At 36.4% G+C, this 14,824-nt stretch overlaps 1 protein-coding gene across 5 annotated transcripts in view; it reads right to left on the reverse strand.

Moving 5' to 3' along the window:
• The window catches only part of SCAF4 (SR-related CTD associated factor 4), a 46,911-nt gene that overhangs the window by 13,879 nt on the left and 18,208 nt on the right, over positions 1–14,824 (reverse strand). Inside the window, exons 6-17 of one of the 5 annotated variants that reach the window (XM_074902753.1) lie at positions 14,357–14,496; positions 13,625–13,804; positions 13,166–13,263; positions 12,608–12,655; positions 11,349–11,457; positions 10,836–11,003; positions 9,296–9,381; positions 7,351–7,541; positions 5,409–5,509; positions 4,275–4,388; positions 3,404–3,560; positions 1,713–1,867 (exon numbers count right to left, since the gene is read on the reverse strand). In XM_074902753.1, coding sequence (XP_074758854.1) covers positions 1,713–1,867; positions 3,404–3,560; positions 4,275–4,388; positions 5,409–5,509; positions 7,351–7,541; positions 9,296–9,381; positions 10,836–11,003; positions 11,349–11,457; positions 12,608–12,655; positions 13,166–13,263; positions 13,625–13,804; positions 14,357–14,496 — 1,547 coding nt within the window. Of the gene's footprint in view, positions 1–1,712; positions 1,868–3,403; positions 3,561–4,274; positions 4,389–5,408; positions 5,510–7,350; positions 7,542–9,295; positions 9,382–10,835; positions 11,004–11,348; positions 11,458–12,607; positions 12,656–13,165; positions 13,267–13,624; positions 13,805–14,356; positions 14,497–14,824 lie in introns of all 5 variants that reach the window. The other 4 variants (XM_074902762.1, XM_074902746.1, XM_074902778.1 and 1 more) reach the window with 4 other exon arrangements.

Here is a 14,824-nt window from a genome sequence, read left to right on the forward strand (position 1 = left end):
GAATATAGTGAGCTTTTTCCTTCAGGTATTAGGTCACATTTGTATATTACAAAACATGTTATTTCTGCTACTAACACCACCAATATCATCATAGCTGAACTTAATTTGCAAGTTTTAAGAACTATTTACAAATTATTAAACTACTGTAAAATTCCAGCCAGACAAGTTAATTGGTCAACTGTAAGACAGCATGAAAAAGTTCATAATGAAACCAAAGATGAAGACCAAATACGGTTCTCTGATCCTGTCTTGAATTTGAAAGACACAAGTTTCTTTGCCATAATAAAAAACTGAAGTGTGTGAGGCTGAGACGAGCAATCAGCATACTCAGTGTATTCTGAAGCTGGTTGTTTTCTTTACACTTTCTTTTTCAACATGGATTTAAGGAAAATAAAATCACTACTATTTAATGCAGTTAATGGCTATTAAAACTCTCTGAAATTATAGAAATTTGACTTACATGTTCATTTATTAGTAATACCTTACAGCATTAGGGGAATTCTGTGTCAAAACAACACAAAACTCAACATACTGTGTTCTCAAATCACATAACTGGCTAAATTATATATGTCTTCAAATAGTTTGAATTCTTGATCTTTTGAGTGTCTGTCATTGTTCATAAATCACCATTTCTCAAGATGTAAAACCATTTGGGAGGAGGTATGCTACTATTTTAACAGTGACAAGAAAGAAACTATTACTATAAAAGTAGTAATGTGTCTGTCAATAAGCTAAAAAAACCCCAACCAGATTATAAAACACCAGAGGGAGTAATTATTATTACATGCTACTTAAACTAATGGTAAAATTTCAGTGTTCTTTTAGCAAATGAATATACAACTACACAGCTTTGACTAAAGAACCTTTGTAACAACAAAGGAAGAGTATGAAAACTTTTATATTAAATTATCAAATGCTGTTCAAAGAGAGTATACACAATATGAACAAATATGAAAGCAATGTGCATATTTTAGGAGGTCTACACCTTATTTAAGCCAACAGTGAGGAAAATTAATCAGGAAACACACAAAAAAATGCAACTATAAAATTGAGAGGATGCAATTCAGCCCATTAATAAAAAGAATCTACTGTAATATTTTATCTGGGACTGAGAGAACAGGTATTATAAGTACAGTCCCACAATACTCCAAATAAAGATCTGGCAGACCCACATACCCCCTGTCTACATTAGCATTAGAACAGCAATGAGGTTTTGGAGCAAATCCTCTGTCATTCCCACTAACCACGTGCTGACTCAGCTCTCAGGGCTGTTCTGGTACATGCAAACGACATCCCTTTTCAGGGAAATCAAACCATACGCTCTGCTCCTGCTGGGCACAAAACATGCTCCAAACCCTAATGGGTTTGTTTTTTTTTTTAAGTCTTCCATTGCCAGTGTGACTTCGCAGAAATGTTCTTCTGCGAGACTGTCCTGGTCTTTTACACGAAGAAACTAAAATAATGGATTTCAGGTGCATACTCAATTTATGGTACAGGAAAGTTATCTTCAGAAGTTGACAGCATAGCCAGTCTGCTAACAAGAGCATTTTTAACAAAGGACAACATGACACACGCACTAGCACACACAAAATCAGCTAGTTACCATTCATTGCACTTCCTCCCTCTCTTTAACTTATGTATTGCCATGCTGAATTATTATTTAAAGCAAGTTTTTGTTTAGATATGCAGAGTAAATGAGAAGCAGCTCTCACCTGTGGAGGAGGTACTGTTATTGGTGCAGGCATGGGAACAGGAATAGGAACAGGTAAAGCTTTAGGTATAGGTGACACTGGTTCATTATGGGTAGCTTCTGCACCTCCATTTTGAGCTACTTCATTTTCAGACTTCTTTGGAATCCCCTTCCACTCTGTACAAAAAACCAGACACACATACATGTATCAGCTCAGTAGAATTGGATAAGTAGTCCAAGTACTGCCATGTAAAACCACCATGCTTTGTCATATTTACAAAAATGGCTTAATTGAAAATATTCAGATAAGGAAAAGCACAGAGTTAAGCATTTAAACATATTTCTGAGAATAAAAATTCTAAATTACTTTAAACACAGTACAGCAAAACACTGAAACATAGCAAGTAAATATATTCCTTTCATTAATCATTTAATAGTTCTTTGCACTGACAGCGTTTATGCCCAGGACTCAAACTCATCAGCTGTAACAAAAACTGTAAGACTGTTTTGGGACAAGCTCTCAGCAGATGCGTTCCATTGCTCTCAAGCAAGAAGGCAGCAGCTTCTTCACTAATTTCAGAAGTAATTTCTGAAAAAAACCCAACATTTTCAAGTCTTGAACAAGGAGAACACAACAATAAATAATAAAAGAAAAATAAAAGAAACATCAAATATAGCTTTAAACTCATTTTACAGAAGAAATATGGCCCCTATTATTTGTTAGAACTTCCCAGGAAAAGACAGTTAAACAGAAAAAGGGATCAGTGAAGAGGCACTATAGGAAAGAGAAAAGTACTCAAAAACTGGAAGATCTTGAGGTTATGTTTATCATTCATTAGACTTTCACTTAAAATACACACTCAACTTATTTTTGTGTATTTATTATGAAGAGATGCTATTTAGAATAACCATGACCTAATTAGGGCAAACTGGACAGAATGACAAAACCCTAAAATAATGTTTCAGTACCTAGACAGCACACCACACAATGGTTAAAACCAACACAGTAGTCTATAGAGTACCAATTAAAAAACTTAAGGCAATTTCAATTTTTAAGTACTTCTTTCATTTAATATTACTTTTAAAATCACAACAGCCAGGACACTAGTGAGTCTATATTGATCTGAAGCTGTTGATTACTACAGGTGTGATTTTCTTAATACGACCATAGTAGCCTGATATTTTCACTGCTTACATACAAAATAAAAGGAATTCTATTGGGTTCCTATAAATACAAGACTCCCTAAAGGAACTGAAAAGGTCACAAGTGTGAAAACTATAGGCACATTTTTTAGAAATTATAAAGTTGCCATCAGCTCAGCTGCTATCCAAGTACTCCAAAGGCGGGCTCCTTTGCTAGGGGTGCCTTGCACAAACCAGGGCTGCAGGACACCCCAAGCTGGCTCTGGGACTAAGACAAAAAATACAACACACTTGCATCATGCATTAGCATCAAGGGCAAACACCAGCGCAGCTGACAGGTCACCTGATATCCATGTGCATTTTTAGCCCAGCTGCACAACTCCTGATAAGGGACTGCCACGACCTGCTTACAAACTCCGTCTGATCTACAGGTTGCACATGCTGCACTTCTCATCTGTTTCCTGGATTTTATATGCACCTCAGCATCATTAAAGTCAGCCACACCAACTTCAATACACCAGAACAAAAGAAAATTTTTAAGAAGCATTTAAAGATGTAGCAATACTTTACCTGGACTAAGAGTTTCGTTGTCCAACATGCCTCCTTCACAGAAACTTTCGAGATCTTCAGGTTTCACTTTGTCCCATGGTATGTAAGTAACACCTAATTCTACATCCCAATACTGTTTGTAATCTGGTTTTATTCCTTTATTCAAAGCCCATGCAATCTTGGAGAGGAAAAAATACATGCAGTCAGTAAAATGTTTCCATTTTAATGGGTTTAATGTTTAGTTCTCAGAGAACAGCATTACCAACTATCTGAGGGTAAAAAGCAAAAAGAATAATTGAAACAGCAGGAAAACTAGGTTAGTTACAAAAGTCTGAAATAAGAAGGTTTTTTAAAGCAGACAGTTCTTATTTCTTGGCTTGCCTCTCGCACACAATTTGTAAAAATGTATGAAGGCAGTTTCTTCAAACGTTCTCAGTCACTAAGATTAATTCTGTTTCCCTTCAGAGGACAACGTCATGCTCTAATACGATGTTCTAAAAGTAAAAGACCTTCACTCATTAATGTGTTCTTCCTTATTTATTAGTACTCCTTGTAGGATTATCATATATAATTAAACTCAGTTATAGGACAAATAACCAGCAACAAGAAAAACATAGTTACAGTCTACTGTAATGACTAAACAAACACCTTTTTATGTTGGTTGAACAGACAGTTATTGGAAATCTGTCAAGGAAGCTGACACAAGTTCCACCAGTCACATTACAAAACAGGTAGAATAATTATCAAGAAAAATGGTCCATTCATGTAAATCTACAGAATACCATATGCAGAACACATAAAAGTCTAAAATTCCCAAAAGTCTAGAATAGGTGAGAAAGAACTACAGTAACTGCAGTAACTTTAGAACAGCTTGACATTTTCCAAGAAATACCTTTATAGATTTCTGATTGACTTTGAAGTTTCCTCGGCTCAGTTTTTGTAGGGCACGGTAAGCATCTTGCCTGTGAACCATTACAATATAGGCACATCCTCTTGGCGGTATCATCTGTTTGTATTTTAAGAAAAAAATTGGTTTTGCTAGCACAGCAAAGTAATGCACAACATACGGGTCTTCAGTTACAGTAAGCTGGAACAGCAGCAGCGGTTTCAAAAAGGACTATGGAACTATGAAAGGGAACATTAGTTTAAGAAGCTAAGATAGCCAGTGTGTTCTGGAAGTACAAATTTATAGTAAATTAAACACAATTTCTTATGTGGAAAGTTTTAAACTCTGTTCTGTGCGAAAATATGGGCAACTTGTATATTTAGTCCTTCAAAATTGTTAAATAGTAATGTTCATGTAAATGCTGTGGTCTGGCAATTAGTTACTCTGTTGGAAGAAACAAGGCACTCTAATAGCCCACTTCATTCCATCTACAAGCTGCCAGCTGCACCTCCACATTCAGTTTTATTTGCAGTTTTGTAAGAATTTTTATTATGTGTAATGCATTTGAGAAGAAACTTCTATGTTGTTTTACAAAATTATGGACTAGGAAGAAAATTACAGTAACTTCTTTTTGTTTGTTTAAATAAAATCTTATAGCTATGAGAACAGCTATCATTTATATATAAAAATATCCATAAATAGAGCAAAACATAACAATAGTTCATGTTTATGACTAAAATGACAGAAAAGAAACAAGAACACCAGCAGAGAGTCCACGTTGCTATAATCAAACAAAATGGAGCCGACAAGGAACTCAGTAGCACAGTATGTAATTCTGTGCCCATCTTAATAGCCCTCTCACTCAATTCTCCAGAGAAAGCATGGTTTTTATGAAAGTGGGATAATCTTCTGTATTACCCCCAAGAGCATTTTTAAATTGCAAGAAATTAAAGCACTGCCTTCTTGTTTTTCTACAAAGCAGCCGTATGAATTGAGTTTACATGTTGGAAAACAACTATATAGGAAGTGAGAGCTCTTGACTCTTTTGATTGTATAAAAAATAAAGCTGTCTTAAAACAGCTTTTACTTTTTGTAACCAAGGCATATCAAAGTAGCTTACACTGCATAACTTATACTTACATTTATTGATTCAATTGGACCAAACTCCTCCAAAAGACTTCCAACATCCTGTTGAGTTGTCCTTTTGTCAAGTTGTCCTACCCAAAGTGTAGTACTACAAACTACAATCAAAGAGTTAAAAAATATTGTAAGAGCACTTGGAAATACATATTTCACAAGCCAGCATGTCAAAAGAGTAATTTTTAAATAGTTCAAATAAAAAAATCCAGCTAATAAGAAGGTATGTATTTTAATCTCTAGCAGTGTTTGACAGAATCCTTTTTCTTGCCTGGCTGGGGCTGTGTTAACAGCTAATCACAGCAACTGTACCAGAATCACTGTTAGAAGACACTTACCAAGAAGCTCTCTAGTTAACTAATATTGAAGTGACCTGCAAGTTCTGATGATCGTGAGCTCTAAAAATCATCATAAAAAGGAAAAATATGCTTTGCTGCTAACAATGCTCCATGAAATATCACAACACATACAGTGGCTATTTCACAACAAGGTAAGTCACTCTGCTTAGAATGAAATCCAAGCTATGGGCCACCATCACAAGTTATGGATGGTACTTACTGGCAAGATGATAATTAGATTATTAACGGTGATACACCCAGTCCTAGCAAGAGTTTCCTCCAGAATGTGGTGACAATTCAACTACAATGAGCAACCAAACTTTTAATGTCTTTAGTGACCTATTCAATGCCATTTCTTTCTACAGTTCAGTGAAAAATTATTGACACAAGCTCCTTCTTTCAGGAAAGAGTAAGCAACATGTTTATCTCAGTTCATGCTTCAAGGTAATAAAACAGTAGATGAGCTCAAAGTATCACATTTGCTGAAGATTACTACAGCAACATTTAATACTCATCTATGTCTTCCCCACTGAGTGATATAAAACTGCAAACCTAAAACACATTATGTGACAGAATCTGGGAGACAGGCTGGCAAAAGTGTATCTTACACCACTGCCGGTAAGCTTTTAATGAACAGCTACTAAGTTTTTGCAGTCCCCTTCAACTAATGGTATTGTCATCCACAAGGTTTTGGCTAGTTAAAACTCTCTTAGTTTTTGTCCCTCATATATATAAAAAAGAATGTTCCCATTCTACTTGTTAACTCCAGAGAAGATGCCACACTCCCCAGGAATATTCAAATGACAACTACTCCATTTTGTCTATAAACACAGGCAAAGCCAGGATTATTTCAGAAATGTGAACATTAGTCTGTGTGTGTTCCAGGTCAAAGCTCCCCTCCAGGTTTGAGAGATGCACAACATTGAATTATTAGAAAAATTGTAATAATGTGCTCAACTTCTTGCTGTTCAATCTGCTTTATCTTACATGTCCTGGAGAAAGGAAAAGAAAAACATAGTGTTTCAGCTTTTTCTTTCCTCATTTTACATACAAAATACTTCTGACTTTGAGATATTCTAAAAATGCCAAATTGTCTACTATAAGTAAAGGAAGTACAGGGATGTGTGGTGAATTTAATTCTTACCAGCTTTACAACAGTTCAAAGAAGAAATCACAGTACAGTTTACTTTTGTTCTGTTTGGATGAGTCTTGGAACCCACATCAAATAGCATTAAACACAAGGAACAAAAAAAATTTTTAAAAACCCCACACATCACATTAAGAGTTATTTTCTGGGATATTCTGAGCAAATACCACATACTGAAGGTAAGTGGACTTATCAACATTAAAATTTTAAAAAAGTCTAATAGATACAAGTGTATTTCTTTGACACAGTTTTTCTAAAATACCTGTCTATCTTCTTAATATTCCATTTTATACAGACATAGTATCTTCAACTTCAGAGAACTCTATAATTCATTAAAGAAAATATTGGGCACAGACAAAGAAATTCCATATATGAACTAGCAAGATGTTGAGCATCTCAAAAACGGTATTACAAGAATTTGCAGAGTTATATCAACAATAAAGAGAAAGAATAAACTTACCACTAACAGTTTCTGACTTGATCTGAGGAAGGCCTTTTGACCTGCGTTCTCTCTCCCTCTCACGTTCACGTCTTTCTTGTGACCGAGACTTAGGAGAGTGTCGGCGTCTATCCCTGGACCGAGATCGAGATCGACGATGACGTGACCTTCGAGATCGGGAGCCAGATCGTGAACGTCTCCTTTTAGGTGACCTAGTTTAAACCAACAACCGTTTATGTTCAATTTTTCTGACCCAGACATTGACAGATAGATAACTATTTCGGCTATTTAAATAATCAGGCAAAAGTTCAGTCAATGAAAAAAATAAATAAACCCAAGTTCATTCACATGCATTTGGAACTGGAACAAATTTTTACAGTAGCTTATTAATGCACTTGTCCTGGTTCAGCTAGGATAGGGTTAAGTTTCTCCCAAGCAGGGGGAAGGAATCTCCAGCCAGGTTATTCAGGGCAGGGCGGGAAGCTTTCCTTTGTGGCTTTGGTTGCAGGAAGCACATGCGGCGGTCTGGATGTGTTCATTGCGGTATTTCTCTGTATATCTTTTGTCTTGTTTACTGTTATTGCTGTTTATTGTTGTTATTGTTGCTATTGTTGTTGTTCAGATTGTTTATTATACTGTTGTATTAAATTTCCCCTTGTTTTAACCCCGGGGGTTTGTGCCCTACTCGGTCTGAGGGTGGGGGATGGACAACGCCAACATGGTCTCCGGTCCCAGCAGGGCCTAAACTATTACAGAACTCCAGCTGAACAGTTAATTATTTTTCAATTTCTTATCTTCTATTAATTTTGTATTGAACTTGACTATCAAAACTATGTCCACAGTAACACAGAAAAAAGTTACATCTGCTTAAATTAGGACAATGTTTATTGCTTTTACAAAATAAATTCTGCCAGTGAAACTGTATTTTACATCATGTTCAAGTTCTAAACCACTCAAAGTCTGGAAGACAGAGTAAACCTTCAAAGAAATATGAAACTTGGCGAAGTAGAAGACACGTAACTAAGCAGATAGCTTTGCTTTAATACTGGAGCCAGATTTGTTAGGTCAGCTGAGACATGTGAAATACTGCCTCTGTGACAGGCAAAGTCCCTAGTACACTGGATCACAGATTTCTTCATAAGGAAAGTGTCTTTAGAGCACAGACAAAATTAAACTATCATATTCTGCTTTCCTAAAATTTACTGAGTATTGACAGGCATGGAAGTTACTCTCTACCAACAAAAGAGAACTGTATAGATACCCAGTTTTCCTTAGAAGGTAGATGACTTTCACAGGTTCACAAGTCTTAGGAGTCACTAATCTCTTTCTGATTACCACTGCACTGAAGTACATAGAACCTTTAGCTGTATTTATACACAATTCCCCTCATAGGTGAGGGGTTGAAAGGGTCTCTTTCCTTCCCTCTTCCAGAAGGGAAATTCAAAGTCCTCGACAGTTGTAACCACCAAAAAATTTCACTAGTGTTGTCCATACAGAGAATAATACACAGACAGTAAATTCTTGTAATCAATCCTTAGATTAAATTGGACTCTTGTGCTAAATGTGTCTTTTGGCATTTAGTCATAGAATCCAACCTGTACAGCACAACTGGGCACTTACAAGGAATGACCTTTGAAGGACGTATGTGGAGTGGGGCACCCAAATACAGGTAACAAGACTATGTCCTAAGGCACTGAAAATAAGCTACACCAATAGTTCAAGGAGTTAGCTCACCTCTCAGCTATTACCGTCATCTCAGTCAGAAGTTACCATCCCCACGGTAGATCTGGCAGCACAGCACCAGATACTCTGAGCTCCAGATAATCAGCATAGTTCTCCTCAGTACTCGTACAGAATTAGTAAAGCGTTTTCAAGTCTTTGGACATGACACACTCAATTTCCTTACGTTAAAATCCAATACTTGATATAATATAAACCCTCACCAAAAGAACTTTCACTAGTTTACCTTGATGCAGACCTAGATCTTGACTTTCTGTTGTCAGAAACATGCCGTTTTCCCTCTTGAACAGGTGGCTGTTCTACTTCCATATCCTAAAATATTAAGTTGACTGGTGTTACATGTGAGTAGCACAAGCTTTTTATTTCATTTTATGCCTAGACTGAATGACACAAAAGCATTAAAATTATATTGAATATTCACATATGTGAAAATAAAATGTAATGTAACTCTCCTCAGAAGCTTCATCATTACTTTGTGGTCACTAAACAGGGAGACAGTCCAGTATTAAACAATACAACCACTGCAAAAACATAATAAAAAAAATTTATACAAAAATGCATATTTTCAATTTGCAAGTTACTATTTTTTCCACATTTTAGTCAATTTCAGCACCTTGTATCTCTCCACAGAATATTATTATATTTCTTAAAGTCTGTCAGTGGATCTTGCTCTGTCATCAAAATTACAGGCAAAGTAAGGTCTACTAGAAAACTTCTCCAAGCTGTTACAGGAAACTGTTAAATATATAAGCAAATTACAATACAATAAATTTAAAGAATGAAGCAGTAAGTCATCAAAACAATACATAAAATGCAAGAACCTGCTTTAAAAAAAAAACCCTGTAAGTTTAACACAGCTCTTCCTTCCTAGCCCAAACCCTCTACAGCTTCCTATTCCAGAACATACTGTGTCCTGTCTAAACTTTAAATAGTCTTCATGTGACCCTGGCAGGGGACATCTAAACAAGCAGTCTCTCAGAATGTACTGATTCAACAGGATTCAAGACTAAAAAACTAATTACAAAGATTCTCTTGAGAGTTGTCTTTTTATTCCAAGTGGAAGGTAAGAACTCATTTCTAAAATCTGACACGTCGCAAGTCACATGTAAAGACAGTTTGGTACCATCTCTTATTTCTCATTTTAGGATTTAATTTTCTTGGAACAAAAGAGGCAAATATATTATTTGCCTTTTTTTTTTTTTTTTAAATACCAGCTCTTAAATAGACTTGCTCTTTGATTTCTTCTTAACATCAGCCAGTTACCAAACCAACAATATCCTCCAAAAACTTAACAAGAGAGAGGTCTTTACATACAGCTGGATTTTTAAAAACTTTTACAGACTTCTGAGTCCATTTCCACTACAGTAGCAATCTACCAGGCCCTTAAAAATGAACTTTTCCAGACAGCTCCTCTCCAGAATGAGATTGCCTTGTTAGAATTCCATGGAAAAAAATACTCTTGAAGCACGATGGAGACAGGAAAGGGAGTATGAGGGAAAGTGAGAAGTAGAAGGACAAAATGCAAGCCCAAGTCTTTCACAAAAGGAGGCATAAAGCATACATAAGCTGGGTTTGCTAGACTTCCAAAATACCAGCCTTGTCATGTAACACTGCATCTATCCAACTTTCTCTCAGGTGAGCTACCCTCACAGCAATCTCTACCCACGGTTATCATGAAATTTCCTCTCCTGAACAAACTATACACATTTGCAAAAGACGTGTATTAAAGCATTCAGGTTAGTTTGTTTACTGCAAGGGGGACTCACCTGCTGATGTGGTTTTTGCATGTGTGATTCAGTCTGTACTGGAAAAGGAGACTGAAAAGTTTGCTGTACAGGTGCTGTTGGTGGAATCACAGGCTGAGCCATGGGTGGAAACTGCGGGGTAGGCAGGAGGCCAAAACCTGGCATTTGCCCATTAGGAGGAAGCGGAACCTTTGGAGAAGAAAAACCACAAACACTTCCAGTTAGGAAAAAAAAATACATTAGCTTCCCCAGTTTACTGAAGTAAAACTGTATCTCTGCTCCAGTCACAATAAAAGACCAGAAGCCCAAGAAAGATGAAGTAGGTCAAGTGTTTAGGTGTATAAAATAAAATTTTGCTCTTCAAAGCTTGACTAGAACAAAGAATAAAAATATGTTTCTTGGGAAAGCTGAAGGGCTAAGCCATATTCACTCTTCACTAATAGGAACAGCACTTCCTTACTCCTGCACCAAAGAAAACAACAAAAGATAGAAAACATAACACAACAGAGGGACAAGAGAAAACCCTGAAGTTACCTGGTGCCGCATTGGATCCTGTTGTATTCCTATCATTCGCTGCTGAAAAGGATCCATATTTGGGAGCTGAGGAAATACTGGCTGTTGTATACCTTCTCCTGGAAATCCACTAAAACCAGTAATATTTTGGTGAGACAAGTCAGTAGATACACAGATTTTTAGTCTTTTACATATTCCTATGTACATTTACACATTCTTGCTTCAAATTTAGACAGAAAAATTATCTTTATTATGATCCCATTTCCTCTCTAAAAAGTGAAAACAAGAAAAGGAGAAAGAGTGGCTTCCTTATCTTTTCTCCACTGTAAGAGCAATCCTTTAACATTTAAAAAAATGCTACATAAAGGTTTAAGCCTCTCTTCCCCCTGTACTTCTATGATCTTGCTAAAGATCTCAGTCTACGGCAATTTTTCATGGAGGTTGTCTGCCTTAGGCTAATTTTCTTCCTTTCCAGTTCCTCTTTTGGGAACTAAAGTAGTAAGCCTTTTCCTGAAGGAAAATAAATTGGCCATACTTTTTGCTGGAAAAAAACCTGCAGTTTGGGAGGAATTTAGGGCACAGGAGAAAGGGATATGTGTATCACACAAGGATTACAGTAATGCCATTCACTTCCTGATTCAACACACAGAATGGACAGTGCTCAGGCAATTAATGAGGTCCCTGAAGTTAACAGGACCTGTTTACAGGATGCAGTTTGTGTAAGAAACTGAACAGGATTTCAGGAAGATAAAGGAATTTCATAGTGATGTGAAATGGAACTTTGTAGCATTTTAAGACACAGGTGCCATACAATGCTTAGATGATTCTGGACGGATCAGTTTTTCAGATAGAGTACTACTGATTTTGTGTGCCCAAAATGAGACTACTGGAATCCAATCTTAAGAGGCATCTTACACAACTGTAAGGCAGTAAGGACAGAGGCTTTGAAGTGCTACAAACAGAACATAAACATGCTGAAAAGCCTAGCCCAGTGATCTCTAGTTGGGCATACACAAGCAGTGCTCATATTTGACCCACCTCACCTTTCTGTACTCCAGAGTTCCAACTGTATTACAGGGAAAATACTACCAATTTACTCAAAAGGCATTTTAATTAACTAACACTTGTGGAACATTAAAGTGCTCAAGGTGATAAACACAGCAATAAAACTAATGACAAAGTTAGTGATTCTGTTTTTGAGAGCAGGGTTTGGATGGCATATACAGAAGTAAGACATGGGGCCACATACTGAAGCAGGGAAAAAAGAAATATTGACTAACCCAGGTATTGAGCACCATCCAGCCTGTGCACTGAATGAGAGAGAGGTCCTGTGGAAAAAACTAGTATGTGATCATGTAATTTAAGACTTTATCATAATGAATATCAAAAGGGAAAGGAGTCTGAGTTAGTTTGAGTGGGTATTTAATGTTTAAGAATGTAAAGCTGCAAAGCCAATTTTAATTTTTTTAATAGTTAAAACTACCACAATGTTTGGAATAGCATCTTTTCCCCCAGCCAGCAAAGCAATCCAGCTGATTACTAACAATGCCCTGACACGCTCAGTTGTGCAATAAAAGCATGGAACTCATTTTGAATCCAAAACCGAGCTATTCTCTACAGAACACATTCTTCAATCAATGACGCAACATGCCAAACCTACAAAGGATCACCAAAGTAAAGAGACAAAAAAACCTCTAAACCACCAGAAGTTGTTAACAACATTTTAACTTGGGACTGTAACAGTTAAGCATTGAAGTAACTTGGAATTTAATCAGACTTCTAACGTAAAGATTTTTTAGAACAAGGATTTGTTAATTTTACTATGACACAAAACTTACAAAGCTGGCTGAGAAACTGAAGGAGAAGGAGCCGAATCTTCTTTCTTTGAATCTTCCACTGCTTCTGGTTCATCATCATAGTCAAACCGATCTAGCAGCTTCTGAAAGAAATTACATTGAGCCAACTATTTTTTCTGAATCTTAAACAATCGGTGGCCAAAATATCCTTATTATCAAAGTCTTACTATAGATATCTAACAGCCCTGGAATTAAAGACAAGGTTAGAAACAGAAAAAGCATCTATATTCTAATACAGAATCAGAAACTGTCACAAACCAGTTTTACTCAGTTTCAGAAAATGCATAGGCTATTAAATCAGGAAGCCAACTTCCAAACAGAAAGAGAAGAAACAAAATTTGCATCATTTTTCTCCTAACAAAGGGAGGACATGGAAGCATCCATCAGTCAGTCTTCTGCTGAACTGACAAAATTAAACTAAAAGAACAAATGAAGACTTACTTTGTCAAATGATGTTTTTTGTTCAGGCGGTGGGAAAGTAGCTTTTTGTTCTGGTGGTGGTTGTGCTGCTGTAGTTTTCAACTGAGCAGTAATAGCTTGAACCTGAGCCATCACAGTGTTATCTATGACCGGTGATTGGGGTTTCTGAGGCTGTTGAAAAGTCTGAAGAATTTGCTGAAGCTACAAATACATATAGTATTAAGTATAAATTATTATATAAAAATATAGTATTGGAAGAGTTGTAGGATGTAAATTTTATACCAAACCAGTCTACAGCACAGGATGAACACCACCAACCACCTGAATGAACTATGAAGAACTTTCAGCAAGACCAAAAGTCACTTTTTAAATACTTCAGTGGAAAAATTCAGCAGATCCTAAGATTTCAGTATTCAGGCCTTTCAACACTGCAAATGTTTAAGTTGACCAAACAATAAAATGCAACATTTTGTTTGATATATTCTGTCTGTTCTTAGAACTTTGTAACTGCATCAATTCAGAACTCATTATTTATGAATTTATAACTGAATTTTCCTCAAGTATCATAATTACTGGATAGAAGGGTCACAGGTAATTCAAATACTGACTTTAACTCTTACAAGTTTTCCACTAAAGACCTTTGGGAGGCTTTTTGGTTTGCTTCAAATCAAGGATATTACTTCCCTTCTTTTTTCCTCCCCTCATTTAACATAAAAACTGAAGTTAGAAGGGAACCAAATACAAACAGGTTACCTGTTGTCCTTGCGTTGTTTGAAACAACTGAGCTACAGCTGCAAAGGCATCAGAACTGGGTAACTGTGGCACAGTAGGTACTGAGTTAGCAGTAACTTGAGGGGGCTCTGAAGGAACCTTTGCTGCAGGGGGCGGCGAACCTGGGAGTTTCATAGAAATCAAGAAAGCACTACGTTACTCCAAAACATTTATCTTACTCTTCAGTGCATACATCTACCTCCACAAAATGTCTATCTACAATACTCTATTTAACCCCAAAAGTCCTATCTAAACTACCCTAACAGCATATTCTATTCATTTTGCCTTTAACTGCTCCACTCACTGCTCGCATCTGCACATTATATACACTAAGAAAGAAACTAAAGAAAAATGGCCTATCTGAAAGTTAATCCAGCATGGTATTTTAGATCACAGCTCAATGTTTGTAATTCTTCAATTTCAGAAAAGAGAAAAACTATTACTCTGAAA

Source organism: Athene noctua, chromosome 1 (assembly GCF_965140245.1).
Source record: "Athene noctua chromosome 1, bAthNoc1.hap1.1, whole genome shotgun sequence".
Classification (NCBI taxonomy): domain Eukaryota; kingdom Metazoa; phylum Chordata; class Aves; order Strigiformes; family Strigidae; genus Athene; species Athene noctua.